This window comes from Streptopelia decaocto, assembly GCF_964273445.1.
Source record: "Streptopelia decaocto genome assembly, chromosome: 13".
Taxonomy (NCBI): Eukaryota; Metazoa; Chordata; class Aves; order Columbiformes; family Columbidae; genus Streptopelia; species Streptopelia decaocto.
This window is the reverse complement of record NC_138668.1, coordinates 625,156-641,356: the sequence shown is the minus strand read 5'-3', so window position 1 is coordinate 641,356 and position 16,201 is coordinate 625,156. Positions and strand designations below refer to the sequence as shown.

The window sequence follows — 16,201 nt, the reverse complement described above, 5'->3', positions numbered from 1 at the left end:
TCCCTTCCGCCGCGGCCCCGCCCCGCCCCGCCGCGGCCCCGCCCCGCCCCGCCTGGCGGCGCCGGGAGAGCGGCGAGAAGCGGCTCCGACACGCCGGGGAACCGGGAGCAAAGCCGGTAGAGGGGGCTCATCCCTCAAAAAAAAACAAATCACACCACAGGAGTAAGAACAGGCTTCCAATAAGTACTTTAAAATAAAATTTAAGTGAAAAAAAAAAAAGAAAAGGAAAGCATTGCGTTCGTGCGAGCCGCACCGGGATCCCGGCTCTTCCCCAACGCCCCCGCCCCGCGGATGGGCAGCGTCTGTGCTTGGTACTTATTGTTCTTTTCAGTCCCCGCGGTTCTGCCGCAGCCCGTTACGTTGGCAGCACAACCGCAGGAACGTCCCCCGGAGCGGCTGGTTGGGCGCTGCCGCGGGGAGCGCCCCGGGGCCGGGCGGACGTGCCGCAGTCCCGCGGGCGGGCTCGGGGGCAGCGCCGGCCCAGCGCAGCGAGAGCCGGCCCAGCCCCGGCCCCCGCCCCGGCCCCCGCCCCGGCCCCCGCCCCGGCCCGGCCCCCGCCCCGGCCCCCGCCCCGGCCCCGGCCCCGGCCCCGACCCCGGCCCCCGCCCCGGCCCCCGCCCCGGCCCCCGCCCCGGCCCCCGCCCCGGCCCGGCCCGGCAGTACCTGCCCGCGCCCCGCGCCGAGCATGCTGCCGCTGCCCTGCCTGCTGCCGCTGCCCTGCCTGCTGCCGCTGCCCTGCCTGCTGCCGCTGCCCTGCCTGCTGCCGCTGCTCGGCCGCGCCGCCCCGCTGGCAGGTAAGGGCCCGGTGTGCGCCGTCACCGCCGCGGCGGGGGGGCGGGCGGCTGCGGCGGGCGGGGGGCGGCTCTCAGCCCGGAGCGGCTCGACTTGTGGGGACGGTGGGAGTGCCCTGCGGGACCTGCGAGCCGTGACAGGGGATGGAGGCGGCTCGGGCACCGTCTCGCCGCCCCAGGCTCCATTCTCAGGCGCTGCCCCTTGGCGCTGGCAGGGAAGCTGGGGCATCCCGCGCAGCCAGGACTCCGCTTCGCACTTCTAACCAGAAACCTGCGGTTCTGCTTCCCCCGCTGGCCCGGTGCAGTGGCTCACAAGGCACCCGGGCAGCCTCTGTCCCTCGCCACGGCACCCTCCCTGTGCTGCACTCTGCAAAGAGGGGTCGGAAAGGCAGAAGAAATCCCAGAATTTGATTCAATGCTTATAAACATCTCATAAATATCTTCAGTATCTTATAAATATCTCAAGGGTGGGTGTCAAGAGGATGGGACCAGACTCTTTTCAGTGGTGCCCATCAATAGGATGAGGGTAATGGGCACAGACAGAAGCACAGCAGGTTCCATCTAAACATGGGAGAAACTTCTTTACTTTGGGGGTGCCAGAGCTCTAGAACAGGCTGCCCAGAGAGATTGCGGAGTTTCCTTCTCTGGAGACATTGAAAACGCACCTGGACGCATCACCTACTCCAGGTGAACCTGCTAAAGCAGGTGGGTTGGACCAGATGATCTCCAGAGGTCCCTTCCAACCCCAACCATTTTGTGATTCTGTGAAATGTCTTGCTCCTCCAGTGACTCGCTGGGTGACCTTGGGTTAGCCACTTAATCTCTAACTGCTGCAGCTATTGGGCTTCAATATGGCCCTGTTTGGAAAGCACCGAGATAACCTCCAAGGAGAAGTGCTAGATAAGCGTGAGGTAGCTGGCTGTTTTTTTCCCCAAGTTCTGCTGAAACAAAGTGGAGCATAGCCTGAAGCTTCCACAGACCCAAAACCTCTCTGTGACAGATTATATTGAATCACAAGCATTTCTCTACTAACTCAAAAGTCTGAACTCAGGGCCATTCCTTCTGCTGTGAAACAGGAACAGTGAAGTTTTTGCTCAGACAGTAACGTTACAGTTTTTTCTCGCAGTCCTTTTACATCCCGATTTGCTCAGCACCTCTGATTTGTTGAATTAATTGCGGGCACGAAGTAGATGCTTCGAGTTCTCCTTCCACCCCATCCCAAGCCGGTGGGTGCAGGAAAGGCAGCAGAGGGGTGAGCGCTCCCTCCACATGACAGGTCATGGACGAGTGAGAAATGCAGTTGATTAAGCTCCAAGATTCAGGTTAGCAATCTGGTGGCTGCTGGAAGAGAGGAGAAGGAAGGTCACCGGCATTGGAAGCTCCGCAGCTCTGCCCCGCTGCTCCCGTGCAGAGCGCGGGGGCGGGGAGGGAACGTGCTCCACGTGGGAGGCAAACAACCAGATCCTGTTGCCGGCTCTTCCCCAGTTCACAGCTTTCAGCAGTTACTGCCTTGCCTTTGGATTTGGGTTTGTTTGTTTTTAACATACGCAGGTCATTTAATCTTGTTGTGCTGTTATTTTTAGGAAAAATTGAATGTGTGCTTTCCATAAAACCCACCCTCATTCACAGTCTGCCTGTTGCAGTGGTTGTAAGAGCTGAAGTGAGCAGCTTCTGTAAACAGGCAGGGAAGGTAACGGTGAGCGATCCGAGCAGCAGGGACGGTTCAGTGTCACAGGCCCTGCACTTCTCATGCCTTGCTGTCTCATAGAATCACAGAATGGTTTGGGTTGGAAGGGACCTTCAAATGCCATCTAGTCCAACCCTCTGCAATAAGCAGGGACATCTTCAACCAGATCAGGTTGCTCAGAGCCCTGTCCAGCCTGGCCTTGAATGTCTCCAGGGATGGGGCATCCACCACCTCTCTGGGCAACCTGCGCCAGCGTTTCACCACCCTCACTGTAAAAATTTCTTTCTTCTATCTAGTCTGAATCCACCCTTTTCTGGCTTAAAAGTATTACTTCTTGTCTTATTGCAACAAGGCCTCATTAAATGTCTGTCCCCATCTTTCTTATAAGTAATGAAAGGGTGCAACAGGGTCTCCCCAGAGCCTTCTCCAGGCTGAACAACCCCACTCTCTCAGCCTGTCCTCACAGGAAACGTGTTCCATCTCTCTGATCATTCTTGTGGCCTCCTGTGGCCCTTCCCCAACAGCTCCATGTCTTTCCTGTACTGAGGACCCCCCCAGCTGGACGCAGGACTCCAGGTGGGGTCTCGCCAGAGTGAGCAGAGGGGCAGAATCGCCTCCCTTGACCTGCTGGCCACGCTCCTTTTGATGTCACCCAAGATACGATTTGCCTTCTGGGCTGCAAGCGCACATTGCCAGCTCAGGCCAGTCTTTCATCCCCCAGTCCCCGCAAGTCCATCTCTGCAGGGCTGCTCCCAACCTCTTAATCCCCAGCCTGTATTCATACCAGGGGTTGCCCTGACCCGGGTGCAGGACCTTGCACTTGGCCTTGTTGAACCTCATAAGGTTCACATGGACCCACTTCTCCAGCTTGTCCAGGCCTCGCTGGATGGCAACTGCTCTGCCACTAGAGCATGGTACAAGTGTCATTTACACTGGGATTTTTGGTCCTTTCCTGGAAGAGAAAGTCATTGGTGGAGCACAGAGAAGCAGCAGCTGGCACTGAGGTTTTCTTGTTTAGTTAGGAGGAAGGTTGGGGAGACTCGTGGGTCAACAGGGCTGACAAAGGAACCTGAAGCATGAAATCTTACTGGAGTTTGAAAGTTCACTTTTCTAGGGCAGAGATGAGAGCTGGGCTGGACCTGCTTCCAGCAGCTGGCAGGTCAGACTGTGTTAGCTCACCAGTGACACAACCTGCAGCCAGCGCCCAGCTCTGCCTGCCCAACCTCACCCAGGCTTCCGTCAGGTTCTAGTCCGAAGCTCCCTTCTACTATTAACATTTCTAGGACCCGGTCTAACATGTTGTTTAATGCTACTTGTTTAAAGTCATATATAGATGCAACAGTTTCTGTTCCAGGTTTTTGAATAGTAGAAGAAAAAAGGTGGTAGAGCCTCTGTGGGGATGTCATTGTGAGTCACATAACAGCAGCTGACCAGTTAAAACGTGGAAATAAAAAAATACACAATGCAATACAATGAGGTTTGTTTTCCTTCTGATTTCCACAGGGGAGTATGGTCTGGAAATAACCAACAATGGTCCCATCACAACGGGAGCTCAAGCTACTGTTCACGCCAGCCTAAGTATGAAGAATGACAGCGACCCATCAGATTTGTATCACTTTAACTGGATTTATGCTCCTCTGATTCTGATCCAGAAATCCGAGCAGCAGTTTAACTCCGTGATTAAAGTGACTGGTGAATTTCCTGGGACTTTTCCTGTATCTGTCTGGGTGACTCATAGAAACTGTTGGTTATGTCAGCCAGTTGCTAGAAATGTCACCGTGCTTCAGATTACAGGTAAAATGGCTTTACAACTTCTGCGTCTTCAGGAATTCAGTATACAGCTAGACACTTGCTGCCTTTGCATCAGAAAAATGAAAGGCAGGCATCAGTGTGGCTTTTGGCACCAGTTTGATTTGTGTGGCGCTCTGATCGGAGGTGGTTTGGCCGGCACTGTACTCAGTGGCCGTGCTGCAGCCTCCCTGCGCCCAGGAGCCAAGCGTGATCCTGCCCCTGCTCTCCTGCCTCTGTCACTTAGAGAAACTGAACTAGAAAGCAGCTGCGTCAGCAGCTGCAGTTGACACACCAGCATTGTTCAGTGATGCCCAGACTCCTGAAACAATGGTGCTTGTACTGCTTCCCGGCATTTTTGGTGCTAAGGTTAGGGTGACCAGCAGCAGTGATCACTTACGGATTTTCCCTGTTGCACGACAGAGCAAAAGCTCAGGCCACCAACACAACAGGGCCCTTACATGTTCTTTTAAAGTTCTGACTGAGTGCACTGAAATAGGATGAGAAGTCATGTTTGCATTTCCAAATATTGCTAAATGCTACATTTTTTCCACCTTATTATTTCACAGAATTTGTCACAGGGAACCTGACCATTGCCCAGATAGAAGACAGTAGACTTACCACGCGTGGTTCCAGTTCCTCCACGGGGGCTGTGACCCGGATCTCCTTCTGTCTTCATGACCCAAGTCATTTCTTCAAGGCAGCATCATTTGTCTACAACTGGGATTTCGGAGATGGGTAGGTGTGGTTACTTTATTTGCTTTAACAAAGATTGAGGATGGCTCCGATTCAGACACTCATCTAGAGGAAAATCCTGCTCGAGTCACAGGACGAAGCGCACACCTTTGTGAGCTGGCACACTCAGCTTAGCAGCCAGGTGAACTACGGAAACCTTGGCACAAGCCACTGTGCACTCACAAAAAGGTGATATTTTAAAGACCTACATTTCTTCTTCAAGTCCATGCGTGGGTGTATTACTGTGTGTGCAATGAGCTGAACTGAGTGAACTGGCAAAACTAATTTATTGTAAGTTGTTATTTTAAAACGTCATTATTTCATAATTTACCCTGGGTCTTATCCTGATTGTAGTTGTGGTGGTAGTGCCACAGACATTAATGCTCATTGTCATGGACATAAAGTAGAATTAGAATCACAGCCGACTGTAGCATTGTGCATAAAGAAAATATGTCAGAGCTTGTTCCATTTAAAATCAGGAATACACAAGGACTCAGTAAAAGGCAATTTTGACTCTAAATCTCTTCATGTTGCACACAGAGTTTACCAGATCACCAAGGAGCCCTTTGTCTACTATAACTGCTCTGCCCCGGGGAACCGCACGGTGCACCTGAAAGTCATCGCCGAATGGGAGCAGATGGGCAGCGTCATACACGAAAGAGAAACGGTGCAGAAAACCGGTGACTTTACCACCGCTCTGGAGCTGTCCGGTAATTGTAGAACATTTTGCGTACTCAAAACGGAACTTGCTGTGTATGTACAGATACAATCCAGCCTTCATGTGACAGTACAACCTCAGTGTTGCTTTGCACACAAGAACTAGTCAACGTTATTCAATGAAAAGTTTCCATTACAAAGTGGACTTTGCACTGTTCTAATACAGGAATAATGGGAGTAAATATTACATATAAAATCTTCTGGTTCTTCTTCATTTACCAGAAGTTTAACTGTCTTTTGTAAACGTCTCACACTTAAAACTTACAATAAAATGTTTAGTGTAACTTACAGAGGATTTGTTTAATTAATGCCAGCTATCCCTAAAAAATAAATTAGTTAAAATAAGCATCAGGAAAGTCTCAGTGGTTTGGTCAGCTTCAGGAGTAAATAAACACATAAATAAAACTGTAAATTATTAATAAAGTAGTTGATTATGTATTAAAAAGAAATCACAAAACATTCAGAAGACTTACAACTCTAGCGGTAGGTTTCCTTTTGGGTATGAAGTGAGTATTACTATCTGTGCAACTGATGGACCTAAAATGGGCAAAGGTATTAAAACAAGGCTTGACTGGCGAAGCAGCGGCTTTGCAGTGCACCCGCGGAGCGTGACCTGCCCTTCTTGTTCCCTCTCAGATGCTGTGAGAAGCGTTAACGTCGTGGGCTCCAGAGAGACCCACGTCATGGAAAACTTGAGTTTGTCTCTTCACATCAACGGCACGTAAGTAGCAAACACAACTTCTTTCTCCAAAAAGCATTGTCTATTTGAGTGGTTTTCCCCCACTGTTTCCTTAAACTAGCCAGCTGCACCCGACAGAACTGCTTCTTAAAGCAGAAACAAAAGCTCCTTTGAATGAAATGCTGTTGAATATTGCGTTTTCCTGACTTGAAATACCGTGAACTCCAAGAGCCTGGAAGAGCCCACACCTTTACGGCAAAGCAGAATCCTCATACGTGAAGCAAATCTTCATTTTAGATCTCTGTAAAGAGAATGCTAAAAGATAAATAGCCAGAGGAAGAAAGTGGGGGAAAAAATCAGTTTAAAACTTCCCTTTCAGTTTTTCTCCTTGGCCAGTCTCCCCGCCATTAAACCACACCCGGAGCCCTGTGCCATAGCAGCCTGGACTGGCAAACGGGAGCGACGGGCTTAGGGAATAACTCTGGCAAAGTTCAGCTTGCCGCAGGATGACTGAGACAGAGACGCTCCATGCAGTGCGGATCGCAGGAATACAGGAGAGTCAGGAGCACCTCGACCTTAGCACCAGCTCTCTCAAGCTGCCGCATTTAGAGCAGACCAGAGCTTGTTGTATGGCAGAAGCATTTGAAATACCATTGAAACACTCAGGAAAGCTCCTTCACCACAAAACCTCCATGACCATAGAAGTCATTTATTCTTCAGAAGAGTAACCGTTTCGTATTCTGCTACTGGGAGATGTTTAGGTTAATGCCAGATTAAAAAAAAGGAGAAAAGAGCAGGACCGTTGGTAGGGATGCAGCACCCGCACAGGGCCGGTGGTAGGGATGCAGCACCCGCACAGGGCCGGTGGTAGGGATGCAGCACCCGCACAGGGCCGTTGGTAGGGATGCAGCACCCGCACAGGGCTGTTGGTAGGGATGCAGCACCCGCACAGGGCCGTTGGTAGGGATGCAGCACCCGCACAGGGCCGTTGGTAGGGATGCAGCACCCGCACAGGGCTGTTGGTAGGGATGCAGCACCCGCACAGGGCCGTTGGTAGGGATGCAGCACCCGCACAGGGCCGGTGGTAGGGATGCAGCACCCGCACAGGGCCATTTGCCAAAGGCATTAATGGTCCCAACAGACAGAGCAGCAGAGTTTGCATTCAGAAGTGAACAGTCCATTGGCAGCAGGGGAAACTGGAGCTGTGCAGGTGGCATAGCAGGAAATACGAACAGCCAGAACCATTCTGGGTGAACGTGAGATCCTGAAAGCAGGCTTGGACTTAGGATGGACAATGTTTGCCAGCCCTCCCCTCCCAGCCACAGGACTGGGACTCATGCAATGGGAGTTTGTGATAGAGAAGCAGTGACAAAGGCTGGAGAGATGGGTTATCAAAAACAAAGCTAGAAAACAAGCTAAACACATAAATGTGCTGCTTTCTTTAGCAGAGAAGGTCCTAAAGAGATAAGGAACAAAATACTAATAAGATGGGATAAAAAAACCTCTACCTGTTGTCAGAACCAAAGTCCGCAGTGCCTAAGGTGAGTCCAGGAAGAATCAGAACAAGGCCCTGATAGTGTAAATAAAAGGCACAAAGCAGACATGGTGAGAAGACAGACAGTCACAAAGCGGAGTGCACCTACATTGCTTGACAGCAGATAAAAACCTCTTTGTTATTGTAAGGGAGTAAGTGCTGTGATCCCTGCGATTTATTTACCTTTCCAGCCACTAGTCCATTGTACCGAGCTCATCTTACATTCTTCCCTGTTTTGCTTGTGGGTTTTTTGATCAGAAAAATCTTGGGTGTTCTCCAGTAGCACGGACAGTGGTTTCTTCTGTGTGAGAAGAACAAAGGAGAAACAACCTATTCTCCCTTGGAAGTGCAGAAAGAAAAGATGCCCTTTCTGTGTGCTGGAGGAGGACCGCGGGGCTCCTGCACCGTGGCCTCCTGTGACCCGCAGGTATCTGGCTCCTGTAGAAGCACCACAGAGAGCTGTTTGAATCCACACATGCTACAAAGCAAACAATTGCGCAGTTAATTACATCACTATTTGTATTTAGGTTAACTTCATTATTTTCAAATTATTATGCTATTTTTACCAAGTGATTCATCAGCTCTTTGCTGAAATTTTTGCAAAATTTTCACTGGTTTTTTTGCTTTTTTATAATTTTTGCTCTCACAATTCCAGCCCTCCACTGGCCCTGTGCTGGCTGATAAAAGCCGAGTGCATCCCCCTGGACGGGGAGAAATGCCATCTCGTGGTGGTGAACGGCTCCTGCTACAGTCTCAGCCACACGTTCCGCTCCGCCGGGCAGTATTGCCTCAGCGTGCGCGTGGAGAGCGGCGTGACCGCGCTGCAGACCTACCACCCGATCCGCGTGCGGCCGGCAGGTGAGGAGCAGCGCGGGCGTCCCCGCCCGTCAGGGACAGCTGTGGATTCACCAGCCTGCGGATGAGGTTTCTGGAATCTGGAATACATCTCTAAAAGCACAGGAAGAAGAGAGAGGAGAGGCTGTAACGTGCCTACTGTAAGCTCTGAGCTCCCTGCATCCTGCTGAACCCTCAGCCTCCAGAGCATCTTGAAGCGAATGAGTTTCCTGGGAAGGCTGAGTTACTTAAATTACATATTTTTCAGTTGAAATAGTCTGGCTCTTGTAGTTAGAGACGATAACTAGGAAAATACATACATCTGCAACACTCCCTTAATTAAGCAGTCTCAACTCTTATTTTTGTTCATTTTAGTTATGATGTCTTTAAGATCTTTTCTAGGCCCCCGTTTCATCAGCAGTTCCGTCCCCGCAGCCGGGTCCCGCTGGCTGTCCCTCGTGCTCACACGTCCCCCTGCGGGCCCCGGGACGCTGAGGAAGCCGAGTGGCCAGTGGCCCAGTGAGCAGGGCACAGCCAGGCTGGGAGCAGGGCGGTCACACCTCTCACTGTACAGACACCCTGGGCCGTCAGGGCTCACATCAGTAACTGAGCGGGGTTTTTTATGCTGTTCAAGGGAAAAGAGGAGTAAAAAGGGAAAGACCCTCACAACCCCATATTCCCACTTCTGAGATTTCAGAAAGATGTGATCCAGGCTGAAAAATTGATTCCCTGTTACACACATGTCCCTTATTCTAAAAATACAAACACATCTAAAACCTAATTTCCGTCTCACCATCACCTCTTCCCAGCGTATTGTATCACTCCAGGAACGTGCCCTTGTGCTCTGTCCTAGGGATCCGCCCGGCTCTCTTCGTCCTGCTCTGCATTGCTGCGGTTTCAGTCGCACTGGGGCTGGTGCTGTACACAACCTTTCGAAGCACCACACAACAGAAAGATCTCGTGGAGGTATTCGCTTTCTCTTACTTCGAGCCGGGATAGTAACGAGATACCTTTCAGCCACGTCCCTTCTTTAATCCCCAGACAAACAGAGCGGGGGGAGCATTTCCCTGGTGCATCTGATCCGGTCCATGGAAAAATCTGAACAGCGCAGGCAAACACTTGAAGCAACACTCCTGCTCTAGCTTGTTGCAGAGAACTATAACTATAATTCAAGTTGCCAGGGCTACCCTGGGCTGCTTGTTAACATTCCCAAGCAGGTGCTTGCACTGAAATATCGCTCCAGAGGATCTGCCTCGGAGTGCTTCCATGAGAGAAAGGGGGACAGTGGGAGGGGGTACAGGACAGTAACAAAGAGTGCGTGTGTTACCCAAAGCAGCTCGAAATTGTCACCGGACCCTACTATGTGACCTTTATCTCCCCAGGACTCTCCATTTCTGGCGTAGCTTTCACTTGCTGTGTTATTGTATTTGTAACAAGCATGAGCTCCTAAATCAAAAGGAGCTTTCATGGCCCTTGGAAATCACCTCATACACTTTACACCATGGCACAATGTGAATAACAGACCTGTAAGAGACTGCCCGTGAGCCGCGTGTGCGCGGGTGTAAACCAGCAGGCTGCCTGAAGCTGGTGACCGACTGAAGCTGGTTGGGGACCAAGTGCCAGTTCTGGCCCAAAGCATTCTTGCTGGACTCACTCGATCCAGTAGGACCTGAATTAAAACTGATCTCTTTGCTCTTTTTCCAGGTAGCTGACTTTGACTTTTCTCCACTGTCTGACAGAAACCCGTCTCCTCATTCGGAGTCAGGCTGTGGCCAAATATGCTGCAGATCATGTTTCCTTCAGTCATCTCACGAAGCCGCCAGAGAGAGTCATGAACTTCTACTTTCTTTTTACAAGCCAGTCAAAACGTACACGGTGTGAGGAACACAATTGCACCTTGGCTACACGAACCGCCGCCTTCTCACTCACCGGGTTGGAAGCCCCACGCTACATGAATGGTTTGGGTTTGCCCATGCAATGGGGTTAAACACCTTTAGTCCAGCACCTGGGCGTTTCATTCACTGAACTAGAAGAGAGCAAGCCCTGAAACACAGTCCAAGTAGCTTTCTATTTTTAAATTATACGGGTGTATACATTTAGAGCTGTAAATGCAGCATTTTATTCTTATGAAAGTTGGTTTTATGTGCAGATTTGCTAACCTCACTACCTCTTGTAATTTCTCTGTTCCTTCTGCTGTCTGTTTTAAAGAAGAAAATGTTTAAGACACACATACCTCTCTTTCCTATGTTAAAACAGTATTACTGGAAATGAAATTCACCCAAAATGCTGTTGCATGTGTATTTCTTCTAAAAGGGAACTGACATGTCCAGGCTGAGCGGTGTTCCGACCGTGGTCTGTGGGAAGGAAGGAATACCCTGGTGATTCCTTACACAGACGGTTCCCCCTAATTTAGATGAGCGCTGCTGCCCAGCCCTTTGTTACCCTGGTGAGTGGAACCACAGGTTAGGTTGGAATGTGTGTCCCCTCAGCCTACAAAGATACGACACACGAAAGATCACCAAGAAATGACACAAATTACTGTGGGGAGACTACACCACATGAACTGCACTCAGGTCCTTGCCCTTAGTCCTCGACTTTCTGCGGGATAAAGCCTCATTCAGAATGAAACCTTCTGCTCCAGAAGCTTTGGGCCCTTTCCTGTCTCTGCTGCCCCTTGCTTGCTCCTCAGTCTGCTGTGTCCCTCTCTGCTCTATGGGAAGAGGGCACAGGTAGAATAATTCCTCCCTGCCTCACTACGACATCTTCAGAGTCACCCATCTCAGTGTAACCACGTTGCACTTATCGGCCGAGTTGGAGACTGTTCCTCAGCGCTGGGTCTATGCCAGCAGGCCCCAGAGGCGCCGAGGAGCAAACAGCTGCCCTGAAACCGGAGCGCTTGGCCTCTGAAGATGAGTTGTACACATCTCGCCCAGATTTACAAGCCAACGACACTTGTCGGTGTCCACGGGAGGTCAGTCTTGTGCCATGAAAACGGGGAGACCTGTGATTTCCAGCAGCCTCAGCCTCTGATCTGCCCCAAGAGAGAACGTGTCCAGCTCCTCGGTATTGACTATGATTTAGATGTCTGTTTTCATCTCCTTTTTTCCTTGCTAACATGTATCCAGTGGTCTGTTGCTGTATAAGCTCAGCAAACAACAAACAGACATGCTTTAAAAACATATTTTGGAAAGGATGGCAAACATAAGCAAGCATTTTTGATGTATGTTCAGTGGCCAAAAACCTTCCTAGCTGCACATATTTGTTCGATCAGCTTGCAAGCCTCAACACCAAAAACAATGCAAGGCAATGCAATGGCTGGTTTCTGTGGGTTTTGTGTGTGTGTGTGGTTCTTTGCTTCTGTAAATACATCAGCAACAAAAGGGGCGCTAAGGAGACTGTCCAGCCCCTGGGGGATGCGGGGAGGACACGGTGCGGAGGACGAGGGAGGCCGAGGTGCTCAACGCCTTCTTTGCCTCAGTCCTTAACAGTGAAACCAGTTGTGCTTCAAGTCACGCACCCCGGAGCCGGGAGACGGGGACGGGGAGCAGAACGAAGCCCCAATAGTCCGCCGTGCTCTCCCCAGTCCATCCCAGCTGAAATACAGCTCGCCATGCCAAACCTGGCTAAAGTGGATAGCAAACCCTCATCAGAAACAAGAGGGACATGGAGCTAGTGATATGAAAGACAAGCCTAAGAAAATCCCCAGTTTCCTAATGACAAATCCAGAGCAAGTGTCCTTCAGAACAATATTGGCTCTTATTCTCGTCCTAAAATGAACAACGGATGGCAAAGGAGACAATGATTCAGAAGGGTAGAAAAGATCAGGTGCTGCAAAGTGGAAAGTCAACACTATCAAACAGTGGATTATTCAAGAGCAGATAGAAAAGAACAGAGGTTAGAAAGACATCTTTTGCAAAAAATAAGCACTGGTGAAAGGACACTTAAAAGGGCCTGTCAAAAACCAAATTAACCAAGAAAATTTAAACAACCTTAACAAATTGAGGTATAAGTATGAGAAATATTCGCCTTAACATGTTCCTGAATCCAATATGAAAGTGCTTCCTGCACAAAAGACTGATCTGTGGGTTCAATAAACACCTCTGAAATTGAAGACAAAAGGTAATTGAGCAGCTCAGGATATAGCAAGGAGATTAGTGGGACGCAACAAGGATCAGCAGGAGGATTCATTCTGTTAACCTTAGAAATCAATGACCTGGAAAAAGGAACGTTCAGCAAAACGATGGAACTCACTGATTCGAAACAGGAGCCCAGTGAGTGCAGAGCCAGAGCACGATTAAGTTCAGGTGATAAGCAACAGCGCGAGCAGATAAGAAGTTTATGCAATGAGAATTATTTACAAGGAAATACACCTGAGGACAAAAATGTTCTGGAAAGTCATAGTATAAAAACACACGGTAAAGCAAAAGAACTTCTGCTGTTTTGTAATTTGTCATACACGCAATGGTACCAGTTTGTGGAGCAGATGTAGGGACAAATTAGCCTTTTATCTTAAGAGCAGAGCATAGGGCTCAGTGGCTGAATGGGTCAAGGCTGAATTCTTCCATCTCTGGAAAGCAGATTACACAACCCAAGCTGTGAGACAGTCTGAATTCACAAGACCTCTATTGCATTTGCTGGCTGCTGTAGGAATGGAAATTGTTTCAGCAAGAGGAAGGTGAAGAACTTCGTATTTAAATGCTCAGCATCATTATTAGATAATGGGCCAATGCTCCACCTTGATTTTGGAGAGTCAGCGCCAGTTTCCGTGGAAACGGAAGGGCTCTCCTGCAGCTGCCACGGATGGGTTTAGATCCCAAGGTCTGGGCTCTGAGCACGAGCACCACAACCGCGGAGCTTCACATCGCAGCCACCCCCGTGGGGAATGCAGGAGTTCCAAAACCTCTCTCAGCTCTGGATCCGCTCACCCAGCGTGCCTCACCCCTGCAGCAGCGTGCCTGAGGACGGCAGTGGCAGCACGCAGTGGGTTATATGCAACATCCCATAGCATAGCACAACAACTGACACAGCAGCAAACTGTGCTAGAGCACTGGTGAAAAACCACCCCAACCAAATACATTGCTAATGCACTTACAGCAGTCCTGGGAGGCAGGGAAGTGATATTATCACCATTCGCAGGAGGCAAAAGGAGCCGTACAGAGATAGGGAGCTTGCTCGAGCACAGGCAGCTGTAGACACCTGCATAAAATTCAAGATTCAAAAGATTAAATAACCATGCAGACCATTGGCCCAATCTCGGTTCTTTTTGCAGTCCGTGGAGTGAAGCGAGCCCGACATTCAGGTTGTCTTTCACATAAACCAACGTAAATACCGCGCCTACCTGCCGCAGCTGTACCGAGGAGCCTGTGCGCGGCACGTGCGGCGCGGAGCTGTGGTTCATGTGCTGCACAGCAGGTGTCTCCCAAAGCACGAGAACACTGCAGCGTTTCCATCCCCGGGCTCTCGGGTGGAGATGCTGCCAACACTCTCAGTGAGTATTTTTGTGCACGCCTCGCTGTGGCATCTAAGCTAAATGCACACCCAGATTCGGTAAAAGATGCATGTTCTTCACAGCTCAGCACCGCCGCTGTGGGTGCCGCCCCAGGCAGCCGTGAAAAGTGGCTCAGTGTGGGTCACCCGCACAGAACGCCGGCCCCGCGCAGCGTGGGCCCCGGATGCCGACACATGGACAGACGGAGCAGGTTGTGCCGGCAGCAGCGCTCCTGGGAAAGAGCTCTCTGTGCTTTATTCAATGCACTCGACACGACAAAACCCCGTTCCATGGTCTCTTACATCAGTGGGACACGGCGCGCGTAGAAACTGGTGGGACGAGGCCCATTCGTGTGAGTGGAAGCAGCATCACCTTCCGTAAAGGAGAGCAACTGGCAAGTTTTAATCTACGATGACTTATCTTCAATTAAGAAAAATGAAGAAGAAAGTAGCCCACAGTACAAAACACAACCGAGTGTAAATGCTTCTGGAAATCACCTGGAGATCCCTGTTGCTTCAGCGGAAGGTCCCAGAAACAGGGAAGCAGAAGCAGCAACAAACAGGCACATTCAGGTTTAACAGCTCTATACGCTCAGTCCTTCCTGGTGGTGTAGATTAGGACTCTGTCATTTAAAGCATCTTTACAGCAACAACTTAGATACAAAATGAAAGCAGACCACAGCAATAAAAGCTTTCTCATCCCATTAACAGCATGTACTTAACAGGAAAAAAAAACATGCTGCAGGTTTTTAATGTCTTTTCAATTTCCTATCCTTAATCTACTTTCACTATCTTCAAAGGGCTTATTTAAATATTTTGAATTAAATAAATAAAAAAAAAAAGCTAAAAAATCCAAATGTACTCGATAATTAAGTAGCAATGCCCTTGCTTTCATTCATGCAATCTTGATAAATGACAGTTCTCCCATACTAATTAACTTCAAGTTTAATGGATTTCTCTCACTACCCTGAGCTATGTAACAAAACCACGTGTTCAGTTTGACAAAAACGAGCCAATAAAGAAAGCGGCCGCTGATCCTGGTTCAGCAAAGCACCGACGCGTTCTGGTGTGAGCGGGAGCGGCGCGGAGCGGCCGCGGGGCGCGGGGCCGGCGAGCGGCCCGCTCGGCACGCACCCCTCGGCACGCACCCCTCCCGGGGCCGGGCCGAGCCGCGCCGGGAGCCCCTGGCTGACGCTAAACCCGTGTCTCGGCCCACCCACCATCAGGATTTTCCCACGTGCGCTTCCCACCCGCAGTGAATCCTGAGTGTCCCCTGGGGTCACGGCGCCCAGGGCGGCGTCCGGCGGGCAGCGCGCTCCCCGCCCGCGCGCTCCCCGCCCGCGCGCTCCCCGCCCGCGCGCTCCCCGCCCGCGCGCTCCCCGCCCGCGCGCTCCCCGCCCGCGCGCTCCCCGCCCGCGCGCCGCTGCCGTGCGGGAGCCGCGGGGGCAGCTGTGCCCGCCGGGCGCCGCGCGGCCGCTCCGGAGCAGCTCCTGGGGAGCTCCGCACCTGCACGTTAGACTGTTCTGTTGATTTACCGCTGAAGTGAGGCATTCCTGTTAGTAATCTATACACTTGTGGAGCTGATCAAGGTCATAGAAAGTAAATTTGAATGAAAACATCTTGGGAAAACAGGAGAGCTGCTGACCAAGGCAGCGGCAGCCCCGATCCTGGGGAAGAGAGCTGGGTCGATACGGTGCCCTGAGCCGCCTGGGAGAGCCTTCGATTTTGGTCACAGCTTGAGTTTCGAATCGGAATTTATTCCAGGTAGATCTACGTGTGATATTTTGAGTTCTTACTTGTGACTTTTTTCTTCTCCCCTGTCAAACCACTGCAAGATTTCACTTACGGATGAAATTATTCATAGGCGGTAAGATGAGTGTGTCACATCACAGGCCGCCTCCGCCGTTTCCCACAGAGCTCTCCCCAGGCAGGAGCTGCATTCTGGGGTG

The 16,201-nt window shown here is 50.7% G+C and overlaps 1 protein-coding gene across 1 annotated transcript; it reads left to right on the top strand.

Moving 5' to 3' along the window:
* Positions 1 to 685: 685 nt before the first annotated feature.
* On the top strand, positions 686 to 11,002 carry TMEM130 (transmembrane protein 130; the record flags this gene model as incomplete). The annotated part of the gene is made up of 8 exons (XM_082064672.1): positions 686 to 794; positions 3,982 to 4,272; positions 4,836 to 5,004; positions 5,542 to 5,711; positions 6,355 to 6,439; positions 8,587 to 8,789; positions 9,619 to 9,731; positions 10,470 to 11,002. 8 exons carry the CDS (start codon positions 686 to 688, stop codon positions 10,644 to 10,646), a joined length of 1,317 nt encoding a protein of 438 aa, XP_081920798.1. The 3' UTR covers positions 10,647 to 11,002.
* Between the last annotated feature and the right edge of the window lie 5,199 nt (positions 11,003 to 16,201).